The sequence below is a fragment of the Vidua macroura genome, chromosome 12 (assembly GCF_024509145.1).
Source record: "Vidua macroura isolate BioBank_ID:100142 chromosome 12, ASM2450914v1, whole genome shotgun sequence".
In the NCBI taxonomy this organism is placed as follows: Eukaryota; Metazoa; Chordata; class Aves; order Passeriformes; family Viduidae; genus Vidua; species Vidua macroura.
This window is the reverse complement of record NC_071582.1, coordinates 3,814,337-3,830,699: the sequence shown is the minus strand read 5'-3', so window position 1 is coordinate 3,830,699 and position 16,363 is coordinate 3,814,337. Positions and strand designations below refer to the sequence as shown.

The 16,363-nt window shown below is 51.7% G+C and overlaps 1 protein-coding gene across 9 annotated transcripts in view; it reads right to left on the bottom strand.

Moving 5' to 3' along the window:
* Nucleotides 1-16,363, bottom strand: part of ZNF609 (zinc finger protein 609) — a 72,858-nt gene that overhangs the window by 54,160 nt on the left and 2,335 nt on the right. For 6 of the 9 annotated variants that reach the window (XM_053988338.1, XM_053988336.1, XM_053988337.1 and 3 more), the window contains exon 2: nt 4,164-5,028. In XM_053988338.1, the coding sequence (XP_053844313.1) occupies nt 4,164-4,910 (747 nt within the window). In that variant the 5' untranslated portion in view covers nt 4,911-5,028. The remainder of the gene's footprint in view (nt 1-4,163; nt 5,029-16,363) is intronic. The other 3 variants (XM_053988333.1, XM_053988335.1, XM_053988334.1) reach the window with 1 other exon arrangement.

The window sequence follows — 16,363 nt, the reverse complement described above, 5'->3', positions numbered from 1 at the left end:
GTGCAAGGCTGGTGAGGAAGGGGCCAGCTTGGCCACCAGCCCCAAGGCCAGCTCGGCCACGCGACGGCGGCTGGTGGGGCAAAATCAGCGCTGCTCCTCCGTGCACGGCCATTTTGCTGAGCTCGGCTGCTCACTGAGAGCTGCCATTCCCTCCCAGCACCAGTGTTCCCGCAAAGCAAAGCAAAACAAAGCAAACTAAATCCCAACTCAGCTCCAGTCATCCCCAGTGACCCAGGGACTGACCCAGCCACTGGTCACCATGCTCATGAGTCCACCAGCACAAGCTCTTTTCTCTCCCTACTACAAGTATTTTAAGCTCCCACTGCTGCCCCTCCAAATATTTTTTGGAGCTCCAAGGACCTGCCCAGGCACTGACCACATCCAGAGGCAAACCTTCTCGAGGTGTTCAGCCCATCCCAGAGACCCTGGAAAGTCTCAGCAGGGCTATCACCAGTGGGTTTCATCAAGATCAGCCCCATCCCTGGAGAAGTTACCACCTGTGCCCCAGCACACTGATAGCTTCAGGTTTGAGGAGAGCACGTACAAGCCAGGACACAGCCAATATCCACACCAAGAAAAAGGATGTTTGGGATATTCAGCTCTGAAGGCTTCACCCCAGGAAGCAGCAACCAGAGCCATGGAGTCACACTGGCAAAACACATCCAATGGAGCCCAAGGGCCATGTCCATAGGCTCCATGACTGCTGTGTCAGACATGGGAGCAAGGGTGAACTCACCTATGGACAGAGCCATGGAGCACCGGCTGATGTGGTAAAGTGTCTGGCAAAACCCAAAGCAAAGCTCCTTCCTACACCAAACAAGGACTCAATGGCTGCCAAATCCTACAGCAAGATATTGGAAGAACACAAAAGCAGAAGTAGAGGCAAGTGGGGTGAGCTGGTTGGGGCAAGAGCTGGCTGAAGCATTGAAGCACCTCATCAAGGAAAAATACTCCCTGCCAAAGTGCTCGTTATTCCAGCCATGGAGATACAACAGAGCCTCCTGGCTGGCAGCTACTGGCTCAGCACACATCTCTTTTGTCTGACCTCCAGGGAGGTCACCCACCCCAGGCTTCAGCAGTGGAGGGACAGACAGTCTCCCTTTCTTCATCCACAGATGGAGACCAGCTTCCCTGCCTGAAACGGAAGTGGGAGCAGTACAGGGTTAAGCAAAGGACAAGCTGACGGAGACCAAAGGTTGGGCTGAGTCACGCTGTGGCTGTTCCTGTTTCAGTCTGAGCAAATTTCTCACTTGCCAAGCAGGGTTTGTCCCCCGGCCAGAATGAACCTGCCACCTTAATCCTCTCGATGCACTGCCTAGAGGAGCTGCCCTCCCTCCCACAGCCAGCACATACCTCTGCTCTTGGCTTGTCCTTTGGACTCCACATGCAGTTTTTGGGACATCGCTGCAGCTTTCAGGAGACAGGACAAGCCCAAGGCCACATCCCCCATTGCATCCCATTGGTCCTCCACCCTGCCCAGGCATCTACCCAGCCTGCCTCCGTCTCTTCCTCAAGACTCAAAACTGCTTCCCACCCCATACCATGCAGACACCTTTCTTCTCCTCGCCCACGGCTTTCCCGACCCAAAGGAAGCTATCCATCTGCCCCCAGGAGGCTGACGAAACACAGACAATGCTTCCTCCTAAGTGACACATGTTCCTGCAGATCCAGACATCAAATCCCTTCTCAAAACAGGGATCAGCCCTCCAGCCTGAGCTTTTAGTGAGGAGGTTATGCTTGAATCTGGACAAGTAAAATGGCAGAACCATCCTCACCAGGTGTCAGCATGGAGAAGATAGAATTATTTGGGTTAGAAGTGACCTTAATGCCCATCTTTTTCCACCTCTTGCCATGGGTAGGGACACCTCCCACTAGACCAGGCTGCTTCAAGCCCTGTCCAACCTGGCCTGGAACACTTCCAGGGATGGGGCAGCCACAGCTTCTCAAGAGAAACCTGTGCCAGGGCCTCACCACCCTCACCACTACAGGAAAGTGTTTCTTCCCAATATCCCATCTAACCCTGTCTTCTGCAAATGGGAAGCCACTCCCTGTGTCCTGCCAGTCCTTGATCAAAGACCTTCTCCAGCTCTCCTGGAGACCATTTAGGCACTGGAAGGGGCTCTGAGGTCTCACTGGAGCCTTCTCTTCTCCATGTGAACACCCTTAGCTCTTCCAGCCTGGCTCCAGAGCAGAGGGGCTCCAGCCCTCAGAGCCCCTCAGAGCATCTCCATGGCCTCCTCTGGATTCACTCCAGCAGTTCCGCGTCCTTCTCATGTTGGGATCCCATGGCTGGAGGCAGCTCTGCAGGTGCAGTCTCACCTGAGCAGGGCAGAGGGGCAAAATCCCCACCTCCCCTGCTGCCCACACGGGGGGACAAGCCCAGGACCCAGAGGGGTTTCCAGATGCCAGCACACGTGACCAGGATGTGTGGAGCTTCTCGTCCACCAACACCACACATCACATTGGTATCTCCAACTGCAAAGAGTTTCTACAGCTATATCAGTGAAAGAAATAAATCTTTAATAGTAATAATACAGTAAAGCCATGCACGGTATGACCCAAGGTCCAGCCGGCTCCAATGCTGGCTGTCACAGCAGCTAGCACAGATGGCTATGAGGGAATATAACAGCCAAGCATGTTGAGGTATTTCCCAAACCAATTCCCAAGCTTCTGTCCTCCTCATGCTTTTCCCAAGCCAAAACACATTGCCCTGTACACCCCTCTGATGAGTTTCTCCTCCACCAACCCACTCAAGTGCCCCAATTCATAGGTGGACTTCCAGTATCCACAGCTTTTAGCAGCAATATTCCAGTCCATCATGCAAAAGAGCATCTGCTGCTCTTCCTGGTTTCATTCACTTTGGTTCCACTGCCAGAACAGACAAATGAACAAGATGTCTCCACCCCCCTCCTGATTTTTACAGGCTTCAATCACCTGCCCCAGAACACCACTGTGCCCTCCTCACCCATCCCAGTGCCCACATTGTGATCCCCATGCCAAAGCAGAAATCCTCCCAGGGAACCTCTGGCTGCAAACATGGTGATTATGCTTTTCATATTCCCCAGCCACTGTCCTGCCACATGTTGATGGCAATAGGGCCAAGCTGACCCAAACACACACACTTGTGATGCTCACCCTGTGTGTGACATACACATGGCTTCACAGGCACACACCAGCAACACCCCGTGTGCAGCTGGCACGGAGGAAAGCATAGACCTCCACACGCTTAAAGCCTTCCCCATCTGAATCAGAAATCACATCAGCCACTGTGATTGTTCAAAAACCAGCAGAGAGTCCTGAAAAATGGCCATGTCTAGACATATAGTAGCTACCCAGAGCCCAGCACCACCCAGGTGGACAGGCGACCGCACACCCCATTGGCCATCTGCCATTGGCCGGGCTTCTCATGCCTCTGGTGACCTGGAAGAGCAGCTTGGCCAGCTCAGCTTCACTGACATGTGTTAGTAGAGGAGTGACACGTCAAACATTACCCACAGCTCCCAAAAGCCCTGGATCACCACCACAAGTGGGACAGGGAGCCCATGTACCATCAGCAGACCTGGGAACGAGGTGGTGACTCCTGTCAGCCCTGCTCCTTGTGCTCACCCACATGCCCATGCAGATGCCACATCCACTAACATGTTAAGGGATCCTTCTCTGCACATGATGCAACTGGAGAGAAATACATTCCTCTGGGAGATGCAGGAAACCTTGACACACAAGGAGAAGCCAGCAGAACACAGAGCACAGCACAGACTCTTTGTGTCCCCTTGGGAGATGTTGCAGACAAAGCACCAGGACATCACCTTGTCTTCAGAGTGACAGAGGCCAAGAGGCTTGGACTTATTCTGCACAGCCAAAGTGCTGAAGAAAACCAAATCTCAGCAGGATGGCACAGAGAACACAATCTGCAGGTGATTTGCTCACGCACGGTTCCCAGAAGCCAAGCTTGGCCAGTGTCATTCCACTGCCATGTCCAGACACCAGCGCATCACACGGCCAAACCAAACTCACACCAAAACCAGGAGGCACCAGCCACATGTCAGTGCTGGCCCCAGCAGTACAAGACACACAGTCCCACCCCCTTGACACCCACAACACCATGTCACAGCAATGCCATGTGAGCAGCAGCAATGGCACCCATGCCCCAACACCTTTCTTACCTTCTCTGACTTCACCTTTTTCAGCTGCCGGCACTCACTTTCTCCATCCTCCAGCTCCGACTTTACTCCCAAGGGATTGAGCGCAGCTCCCGTGTCAATAGCTATACTCCCAAGCTGCTCAGCAGCAGCAGGCTCTGTCCCCTGGCCCCCGTCATACTGTCCCACCCTCACTGCTAGGGCCAGGGGCTGCAGCACGCTGGGCTCCTTCTCTGCCGCAGTCCCCGCGCCCTCACTCCTTTCCTTCTTGCTTTTGGATGAGCCTCCCTCTTTCTCCTTCTTGGAGCCAGCCACACTGCGAGACGCCTTGGCTGACTTCTCCGAGCTCTTCGGGGTGACGGCGGGCACCAAACCACCCGAGTTCGCACCATCCCCAGAGCGTCCTTGAACCTCCTTCTTGCCACCAGCTCCCTCACTGGGAGTGAACAGGGAGGACCCTGGGGTTGGCTTCCCACTGTCCTTACCAGTCTTGCTCCTTTTTGACTTTGATTTGCCCTCCTTGCCTTGCGGGCCTGGCACTGGGCTCACAAACTTGATGTTATCCGGTAGTGTTGCCACTGCGTTGGGTGCCGGGAGCCCCACCTCCTTGGAGCCCGACATTTCCAATTTCTGCTGATCCTTCTCCAAATCAGCGTCTAGGTCAATGATGAGATTCCCTACACCAATGTCCCACTCATCCCCACTGTCATACGTCTCAACCGGGTTTGCATCAATTCCTTTCCCTCCGGAAGCTCCGCTGCTCAAGGACATCTTAGAGTTAACGTCCCCTCACGATTCAAGGCTCTTCCCTGCCTCTACGCCCTGGGGGTCACCTATGTCCTTAGGGGGCTTCCAGTGGTCCGGGTCTGCCCAGGTGACGGCATCGCTGCTGGAAGGGAGAGCAAAGAGAACAGGGTTACACACAAAGAGCCATGGGCAGGCACACCTGCAGGCAAGAGAGATCTGGGCAGAGTGAAACCCCCAACCTCCCAAATCCCCCTCGCAGCATCCTTCTGCCACCCCCTGGGCTGGGGCTGCTCCACAGCCGCCCCCGCAGCAGCGGCCATCTGGCACCAGTCCTCGATCAATACCAGCCCTGGCAGGTCACGGCTCTCGGCTCCAACAAGACATTACTCACACATTTCCCCGCTCACCATTTTCCTCTGAATTATCGAGCGCTGCCCCTGAGAGGGAGGATTGATTCCTCTCCTGCCAATGCCACCCAGAGGGAGGGCTCCTCTCCACACCAGCCTCGCTGCGAGGGACAAGAGCTGCTCACCAGGGAAGTCAAGTGCCTTGGTGGGAAATAAATCACAAGCTTCAGAGTGCCTGTGACACTTGGGATGCGTCAGAGCAATCCAAATTGCAGTGGGAAGCACAGGGGTTCCCATCCCACACCTCTAGACAGAGCAACACAGTACCCAGATTTGGAGTGTTTACCACCATCACCTCTGGCCACCATAAGCTTCCAATGGGAAACGGAGATGCAATTGTATAAGTAGCCATTCTTAAGTGGGAAGAGGGGGCTCAGCCCTACCTGCCCACGCCACAGCTGACCCCGGTGAGCCCAAAGTATTTCCTCCCTGCTTCCCAGCCTTGCCCCCAAGAGAGAAACAAAAAAGACACCCACATGCAACCTGACACAGCACCCGAGCCATGGCAATTACCCTGACAGACATAATTAACACATGTAACAGCTTCTTCCCAGCACCGCCCAGCAAGGCCACCTGCTCTCCAGAATCCTTAAATCCTTGACCAGCCATTTGGATAAGGCTCCTCTCCAGCAGCACTGTCCTCCCTTTCCCCACCAAGCTCCAGGCCTGCCTGCTCCTGGTACTATTTACAAGTGACACTTCAAAAACAGGTGACTTAAAGAGAAATGAGAAAGAAAGAAAAAAACAACCCAAAAAAGCCACACACACACAAATTTCTTCAAACCCCAGCAGGCAGGAGCCTGGAAAGCAGCTTCACGGTGCGTTTCCAGAGACGCAAACACTGTAAAAATGCCAGGGATTCTTTCATCAGCCAGGCTGCCGCAGCCAGACCATTTTCCATCTGTTCCCCACAGCATCCTCAGCTCTGTACAGCTAATAATCCGCTCTCTGACAGGTCATTACGGAGATTTTTAACCCCAGGAGCTGGGGGGCTTGCGTGCAAGCTGGAAATGAAAAGCACTGACCTCTCATTTCAGTGGCAGGGAAAGTGCCGAATCAGGAGATCACTTTGTGCACCAGAGTCGCTAACGGCTTCCCAAAGCTGACCTGTGTGTTTCTATGGCCGCCTACTCCTCCTCCTCTTCCTACTCCTGCTCCAGCACCTGCTCCCCAGTTCCAAGCTGGTGTGTCCAATCCCAGCAACTTGCCTCTCCAGAGCCTCTCTCCAAATCACTGATGGGGCCAGCAATCAGCAGCGACCACATCACCCCTGCATGACACTCTTAATGTCATGGATTCAAGGCAATTCCTTTGTGCAGGTGGGCAAAGCCAGTAAGGAGCTGGATGAACCATATTTTTGGCTGATACAAGTCCCTTCCCAGCCCTAAGCTGAGGCATGGAATCCAATGAACCAGTGGACCACTGATGAGCACTGATGCCCAGGAAGAACCCACAGGAGCTGAAAGCAGAGGATGAAGTTCAGTCTCCAAATCCAAGAGTTCCCGATCCAAAGTTGGAGCAGGCAAAGAGGCATGGCGAGCTCAGGTCAGAGGGAAAAGCATACAAGGATCTGACCTTGCAGTGATAGAAAAACGACAGACAATCTGCAGGGTAGTAGTGCAACACGCGTAGCATCACCTGCTCCATGCAACACCTGCACAATGCCAGCCTGGCTAGCTCTCCGCTCCCACCACAGAATTCACCTTGCTGCTCCAAACGTGCACATACACACGCACACACATCTCCATAAGTATTATTTATACATGTGGAATAAGGACAGCAGATGAGCGGGACTTGAGTCTGAAACTCTGCTAACAGCAGCAGCTTTTGCCAATTCCTACCACAACAAAAGGAAGAAGGAGCCCAGAAGTCCGCTGGGTCCCCGGCAATTGGAGAGCCAGGAACAATCAAAGGGTTAGAAAACAAGAGGAGCAAAAACCCTCACCCTACAGAGGAGGTGCCGAAGGAGCCCAGGCTCTGCTAATACAGACAGAAGGGAACCACAAACAGGATGGACAGGAACATGCTGGATTGGCAAGAGCAGGGTAAAGGCACGTTGTGACGAGAGTGAGGCAGAGAACTCAAGGCATGCCACCACAGGAAGAGGGACTGGGGCAGGGATCAGCCCTTTCCAGAGCAGAGCTGGAAGCTAGGACCCTGGAATGTGATCTGGGGGGGATCTCCTGAATATGCTCCATTGCATGTGGCTCTAAGCATTTCCCACAGCTTTTTCCCCTCCCCAAAACTCTCATCCCAGTTCCCCATTTCTCTATTCCACTACTGCAGGCTCAGCCTCTGCAGCCAGAGGAGCATCTGGAGTCCCCCTCCCAAGCCAGACCCGCAGGGACCCCAAGTTGACACACCATCATTATTTTGGGTGCACAGGAGCCCCTGGCTACCACACCCCATGGCCCAGAGAAAGAGGCGCCTCTCCCACTGCCTCCTTTGCCCAAGCTGGAGAAGCACCGGGTGGTATCCAGATCCTTCCCACTCTCCTGCGGGGGGAGTAACGCTGCCACAAATCACAGCATCTCAGAAAACAGAGCGAGGCGATTGATTCAGCTGTAAACGTGTCCTTCCCCTTACCTCCTGCCATCGCAGGATTGATCCCCGCACAACATGAAAAGCATGTGCTCACTTGTTGGCCTGGAGACCTGCCAACAAAGCGTTTTAAGAGCAGTCCTGGAGCGCAGATCCTACAAGGAGACAGCTTTCTGCTTGGGAATGCTGCACACACACAGCACCAGACATGAATAATTCAGCTCCATTAGGTGCTGAGACCTCTATAATCCACATCTATGGGCTGGGACAGAGCCAAACCATATTCAGACACAAACCTGAAAGTTCACTTTCAGGGCTGCACACACACCTAGAGACAGCTCTTCCACCAGAACAGCTCCACTTCCAAAAGGCAGCAAGGAAACTGTGCCAGCCCCTGGCTCTATGTGATAAAACCAGTGGAGGATGCTCAGAACCTGCTGAACCCGCACCACTCCGGCTTTCTCTGCTGGTTACTGGAGGCCAGGAGACCAAAACTGGGAAGGATTGACCGCCCAAGGGTGACAAGATGTAGGAGAAAGCTCTTCTCCTGGCAGCAGCCAGCCCACACATAGGGAGACTGTCTCATAGCCATGTGCTCCAGCCTGCAGCGCTCCAGGATTAGCCTCTGGTGGCTTCCAGACATGACTGACTGCAATTTTCACCCTGATTAACTTTCAGGAATGCCCACAAGAAGGAGCGGCAAAGCGGACAGGGAAAGGGGGAGAAAAATCTACAGGATGCAGCTTTTCCTCCAGTGGGCACAAGGCAGGGAGCAGAAGGTTTGGTGAGATGGTTGCTCTGGCCAGCAGCAACCCAGGACAGGAGAGCCCTCTACTCCTTCCCTAAAGAGCCAAAGGTACCTACGCCCCTGCAAAGGCATAGAAGGAATGCTGCCCCCCCCACTTGCCAAACCCCCAAAGGGCTCCCTCCAAGCCCCCAGCTGAGGCAGCAGCACTAGGAGCTGCAGTGCTGAGGCCCTTCCTCCAGCTGCTGGCAGCCAGTCGGCTGCTCTCCCCATCCACTGCCTCTGCATGAGATCCCTTTTTGTTTCCTTTTACGACTAAAGAAACTCGGGGCGGTGGGGGGGGGGGGGGGGGGGATGACACACTGCCTTCCCCATGCTGCTGCACTCATTCCCCACTCAGCTCCTACCACCGTGCCTGTAATCCCCCAGCTGGGCTTGTTTGGGTTGGATTTTTGTTAAGTAACTCCCATGTCTTTTCTGCAGATTTCTTTTTAAGATGTTCCCTTTCTCCCCGCCCCCTCTCTCTAGAGCTGGGGGAGAGAAGAGAAAAAAGAGAGAGAGAAAAAAAGAGAAATGTTGAACGCGAGCCAGCTGGCACGAACAAGAGGAGACGGAGAAATCTGCACAAAGGAGCTTCCTCACTCACTTGCTGCTTTCAGCTCAAGAAATCACGAAGGGGAGGAGGGTTCACTCTCCCCCAGACATCAGTCAGGCTGTAGCAGACAAAGGAGATTTGCCATGACACCCTCCAGAACTGCCACCCAACGGGGGCAGGATCCCTCCACCGCCTGCGCCCTGCGGGAGTCCGAGCTGTTGCAAAACACGCCAAGGCGCAGAGCTTCAAAACAGGCTGTTCAATGTGGAATTAAGCAAGATTTTGAATGGAGGAGTTGTGCTCCCGCCTCTGCACTCACACAAGGCGCCCAGAGAACTTCAGTGGCTCTCAGGGCTGAGTGGGACAGAGTCAGCAGGCTGCCAGGAGGGAGAAGGCTGAACCCAATTTGAATAAAATGGAGCCACCCTTCTTTTTTTAATATGGAGGTGCACCCGACCAAGACTACATCTTCCAGCATGCACTGCAGCCAGAGCACTCAGAGAGACACTAACAAACTTAGGCCAGGACTCCCAAGTTTCCGAAGGCTGAGCCTTGACACCGGAGATGAACCTGAAACAGTGCAGCACTAGAGTGATGAGTCATTTGTTGGCATTCTTGAGAAAAGCTTGAAACACTTCAGTCCAGGCATGACAAAAGCCTGGTCACTGGAAGAGGCTGGAGATGGAGGAAAGTGGAGAGGTGAGCAGAAACCACTTCTGTGCAGGGTAGCCAGGCAATCACCCTACCTGAAGCAAAACTCCAAAGACTTATAAGCCACAACACCCACCTGCTCCCAAATACACACTCAGTCCTCAATTTCACATTCATCATCAGGCAAAAGATGCTCCTGGGATCAAAATTCAACCTCATACCCATTCCCATTATGACCTTAAGACATTACTTTTCTAGCAGAACTCCACACAACTGCAGCATGTGACAATGTCCAGCAAAGCTGTCAATACAAAATATAGGCACACGGTGCCAGTGTGTTTGAAGAAAATACCAGAATAGCTAAAACCTAGCATTTGCTTCTTATTGACACTTCTATAAGTGTCCTCAATAGAATGACAATCAACTCGATGTAGGGCAGAAAAACCCAGGGTTCTTGAACATGTCTGACTAGCAAAGATACCCTCTTGAGAACTCCTCACTTCCCTCAACTCCCACAGTCCTGATACATGAGGCACACAGAAAGGGGGAACACAAAGAGGACCAGGAGTTTCAGGTTTTCCTTTATACCATGAAATGGGGGAAACTGGAACAAGTACCTCTTTAATCTTCCCATCAGTTTTGCAAGTGTCATCACCAAAGTCCAATTTTTTTGTCTATTCGTGCCTTGAGACTCTGCAGTTCTTCAAATTTACAATTATTTTATGTTTATGTCTCTCCTGTGCATTTTTTTCAAGGTACCACTTCTGTATGTACTTCTGAATAAAACACAGCTCACATTTCTTCCACCAACTCACAAGGAAGTCCAAGAGTTTCATATTTCAAGAAAACTATCAGCAAGAGTACCATCACATGGTCCTCAGCACATGGTCCTCAAGTCAAGCAGGAGGCACATTGATACCTACACCAAACCCTCCATTCCGTTCCTGTGAAGGATGGCTGGCAAACAGCACCTTCTCAGAACATCTGCTCACTCTGCCGAATTGCACTGTTGGAGTCACTTCTCCGTTGGGAAGCTGAGCAAGCACCACTGTTACACACAAGCTTGAACGTACATGTCTTTGTGAGTCAGGTCATAGAACCATAGAGCAGAGCAGGTTGGAAGGGACCTTGAAAGGTCACCTGCTCCAACCTTTTGAGATCAGGTGAGATTACCTACCACCCTGACCAGTCACATCTTGAAAATCTCCACCAGCATGGATCCTTACTGTGTCCTGGAGGGGGTTGTTCCAAGGAATGGCTGCAAAAAATGTCTTTCTTATGTTGAGATGAAACCTCTCCCAGTGCACTTTTTATCTGTTGTCCCTTGACTTCTCCATATGGTTCCTCTTTGTAGATGCCCTTAAGTCCAACAATGTTCCTGCACACACAGCGCCCCTGCAAAGAGCTGACTGACCTCCTGCCAGGCAGGAGCCAGGTTTGCAGGAAAGGCCATGGTGCTAGGACAACACAGTGGCATGGACTGCAGGAGCATCAAGCACAGCATGAGCAGGCAAGAGTCATGCCAGTGTTTTGTTACAGCTCTGACAGCAGGGTCCTTCCTGAGTGAGCCACATCTCCTTCCCAAGCCTTTGCCATGGAGATGAGCATGAGCAGTAGCAAGGCTCAGGCTCTGGATCACAGCCTGTTCATCCAAAAATGCCAGGATAGACATCTTCCAGCAAGCATGACCTTGCAGACTCTAAAATCTCAGGCAGCTGAATATGGCCCAAATCTTAACTAAATCCACAAGTGCAAACTGGTGCCCAGTGTCTAAACTTTCTGCTGTACAGGGAAAGAGGAACTGAAAAATCCACATGTGTGTGAGAAAAAGTATTTGGTAGATAAAAGGACAGAGCAGCTTCCTTCCTGCAAGCTCAGCTCTCAGATCTACCCTGAATCAGGGCTGCCCAACAAGGATTTACCCCTCACTGTTGTGTCTGCATGCTGGAAGACACCCCTGTGTAACTGCCATTCCCAGACCTGCACATGTTGGTTTAACAAGAATCAGAAACACAGCCCCATCTTCACCCAAAATCTGCATCCCCTGCTTGCTGCATGAGCCTCATGTGCCACCCTCTGGGTGTCACAGCATCACTGGCACCCAGCAGGTGCCCGGCAGGCATTGGCAGTGCCAGAGGAGTAGAGCAGCCGTGCCACTGGGTTTGGCTGTCGAAGGCTGACACACAGACCATTAGCAGCTACAAAGCAGCAAAAGCAAAGCAATATCATGAGCAATAACCAGCCAGGATTAACACAGAAGCCCTTTGGGTGAGTCTACCCCAGACAAGCCAGTGCATTCCGGCAGCACCAGACACGGCCCCGGTGTTCCTCTACCACCACAAAGGCCATTCTTGTTGAGCCCAGCCAGCCGTGTCGCTGCTGGCTGGTGCCAAAAATAACATTAAACACTCAAAATGAGACATATGAGCCAATCTGCTTGGCACTGCAATGCTTCCCATAGTGATAAACCTGGGGAATGACTGTCCCTTGAACAGAGCTGGTTTCGACTGGGAAAGTGGAAGAGCCATGTGGATTTAAAACCAGTTCAGTTACATCCTTGCTAACCCCAACACAGAAGTGAACTGATTTATGGGAGGCTTAAAGGTAACTGAACTGGTGGCCTGTCCTTCTGCACAGCCTAGAAGGGAGTAGAGGGGACATAAAAATAACCCAAGAGGTTCCTAAACTTCAGCACTCCACGGAGGCTGGAAGATCGCCAGCAGCGAGAGGAAGCAAGACGGATGTGACCAGGAAAGATCCTCGACGCATCAGTCACAGAGATGGGAGGAAAGAAGACCTGGCGAAGACCAAAGACAACCAGTGGGCATAAATAACCACTAGAGTAAGCGCCAGAAAAGGGAGCTTGCCCTTTTCCCCTGCTCACCCAACGCTGTCAGCAGGGATGGAGGAAGGCACCCATGTGTTGGCAGCATCCCAAGCTCAGGGTGTTGGTGGGAGCAGGGTGGGCACTACTGAACCGGCCATTTTCTCGCTTTCCTTACGGGGCTCCGGAGGCAGCGTGGCTCCTCACCTTGCTCCTGGTCGCCCTGCTGTCCCCCAGGCCCATTGCTGGCCCAGTCCCAAACTGGGTTCTCATGGTTACAGAGATGCAGGTAATCCAACAAGGATCACCCTCCACAGAGGCACAGCAGGAACAGCAAACCACTGGCTGCACTGCCACTCTGCACCAAAGTCAACATCTCCTTTCCATCTTCTTCATCCAAAGGAAGAGCACTGGAGTGACCCCAACTGAGCAGTGTCTCCCAGCCAAAGCCCTGCCTTGACAGGAGATGGGCACAGCAGCGCTGGTCAGAGAGGATGGACAGCCATTGGTTTGCTTGCTCCCAGGGAAGGAATAGCTTCTGGGCTTTATTTCCTTTATCATTTCTTTTAGGAGCAGAGCATGCAGCCAGCCTTGGCTGTTTCCCAGCCTTCAGAAGACGATGAACATCTCTCCACTGCTCCAAAACCGAAGGAGCTGCCACTTCACCTATTAATGCCTTTAATTCCCTTCATTCGATAACCAATTAGGGCACCTTGGCTCCCAAAGCTGAGGCTCCCTTTGTAGCAAGGCCAGTGCGTGCGGCTATAATCCCTCTTCCTGTCACATCATCAGCCTGGGAACACTTTGGGAAAAAAACAACCAGACTGTGAAGTAAAGGAGGAGGGAAGGCGGATGCAGACAGGGACAAATGCAAGCAGAGCAAGAACCATGCCGAGAAATCCCTTTTTTTTCCCTGGGAGGGATAATAAATAGGTGTATCTCCCAGATTAATATGGCACATTTGCGGAGCTCTGATATCCATCAGAAAGTTGCTAATTCGTGCTAATGACCCATTGCAAATTGCCGAATTTTGTGAATTAGCCAGCACACAGGAATACAATAAAACCCAATGAAAACCATGCATCAAAGCGGGCTGGGCTTATTTGGGGAGTCCTAGCGCACTTGGAATTACTTGTGGCAATGGATACAGAGGGGACATGCAGATGAGATGTGAAACCCCCTCAAAGATAAACAAGAAATCCTCAGGACAAGAAGAAATTTCAACAAGGCTACTAAACCTTTGGGAAAGGAGAATTAATTCTCCCAGAGATGAGCAAGATTCTTCCTCTCCTATTGGATTCATAGTGGTTACTGTCAGTGAAGTCATTACACACCTCCTTTTCACTCCTCCGAAGCCGCACAGCACACTCCTCCTGATCCACCCTTCATCCCCTTGGAGAAACACCACGAAAACTCCAAGTCAAATCTTTGGACCCACTTGAACCAACAACGCTTTGCCAATCCAAAGCACAAATGGACTCAGCAAATTCATTAAAATCAATTTTGTTATCATTAAATCAGCATAGCCCCATCACATATGATGGAGCACTGTAGAGGTCTCATCATTCCAGCCACTGGAAGAACGAGTGGCCCAAGAACAGCTTAGATGCCACAAAACCTTTCTGTGTTTGGGGAAAGAGAAGCATAAAGCAACATCATCATTCCTTTTCTTACACCATGAACATGGTAATAAATTGTAGAAGTTGGGCATTTAATGTTTCAATACAAAATATCAAGGTTGTCCTGAAATTATCCTTATTCATCCACAAAAAAAACTGCACTTGCATCCTTTCATACCCCTCACACCACATCCGAGCTGACGCTCAGCAGCTACGTCAGTGGGTTTTGTGCATGTGAAGGACACTCAGCTGCAGAGAAAACAAAACAACCTCTTGGGCTCGTCATAAAAACTGATTTTTCACCCAAATGCAGATGGGAATTGGTTTCCTTTAAAGAAAAAAATCAATCACAAGAGGAACTGGAATCCCAGAGCAAGTTTCCTGGTCAGGCAACCATTCCCTATTTTCTTACTAAGATTGTAAGATTGTTCAAGCTCAACCTCACTCATTCTTCTGACACAATATCATACCTCAAGGCACCGACCCTCGGTAGCAGGAAAGTGCATCTGCATGGCAAAATAAGCCATATCCCAGTGGGATCTCTTTTCCTGCCCTTTCCCAACACAAAGCAACACCCTTCCTCATCCATGTCAATCTAACATGGGGACATAAAGCAGACTGGTTGCTGCCAGGGTGGCCAAAGCTCTGGTTCAGGAGCCACATGTGGCCATCAATGAGCTCCCAGGACAGCTGCATGCTCTAAGCCAGCTCATCAACTTACCCCAGTCTTAGAAAAGGTCCTTCACACCCACATGTGCTCCTCAACACACCCCCACCCCAACTCCAAACCCTGATGGAGTCAAGCACCCCCATGCAATGCATCCTCATCCCTCCACCCACTGCCACAAGCACCCAAATTAGGACCTTCCCTAGTAAGCAGTCAAGACCCAAGAGAAAATGACAAGCTCTCCCTGCAAACAGCCCGGGCCATCTCCAGGTGCTTCAGAGGCTTTGGTGCTGCCCAAAAAATATCTCCACAAACCACCATCAGTTGCAATGGAACACAGGTTTCAGAACAGACACATGACTCTTCTACCCCCAAGGTTGGGGAACCAGCAGTCCATATCCTGCAGGAAGTCTGCTATGATAACCACAGACTTCTCTATGACCTCAGTGGGCAGCCACCCCACAGACTTCAGCACCGATCCACTCGCTGCCTTCATCGCGTACAAGCAATTGAGCACGCTTAAACTGTCACCAGCTCCTGGCAAGGTCACCTGGAACCTCACCTCCTCTCCATAGGGAGCTGGCATGTGACACACTCCCCAGAAGCATCTGCCCCCAGCAGGTCCCCGTCTCTGGCCAGGAGCACCTGCAACGAAGCCAACGCTCAAAGGGCATCGCTGCGCACGCAGGATGTCACACAGCCCCGGAACAACATACCTGGGACCATAAATACCATCTTATTTACATAATGCTCTGGATAAAAGGGACAAAGAGGCTTATTGCATTACATCTGGGACTAGTATTGCATCAGCGCCCACAGGCCCTAATCCCAGTCAGAGCCGTGCTGCGCGGGGCGCAGTGGGACAGTGCCGAGGTGCATCCCCACTCCCAGCCCGGCCAAGGTCGAGCTCAACACTCTTCCTCTTCCCACCACAAGCATGCAGAGAAAGATTCCTACAGCCTGGAAATGCCAATTAAATCAGGCACAACACTTGATTTTGGTCCTCAACCACCATCAGCTGAGCCCAGAAGTGGGATCCCAGTTGTGGGTGTCCCACCTGTTGTGGCCTAGACACAACACACAGAAATCAACTTTCTCTGGGGAACGATGCCCACATGGAAGCGCTCAAAAGACCAGGCAGCTCCTGGTTTTCTTTAATTTATGCAATCACAATTAAGGATACACTGTAAATATAACCTGGAGGCAATTTTTGATTCAAGGCAGTCCTGTTCTCCAAGAGAATAAACCAGACGGAGTGAACTCTGGTCTATCCTTCTTGTTAATTCAAAATAAAGACACACACACAAGCTGTTGGGTAGATCCAACACCATGTGAGAGCACCTCAACCACCTTTGCAAGCCCTTTCTTCCCAGAAATGCACCTTTTAGCTCCATTAAAAGGGAAAAAGCTTTTGAGGCAGAAGAAGCG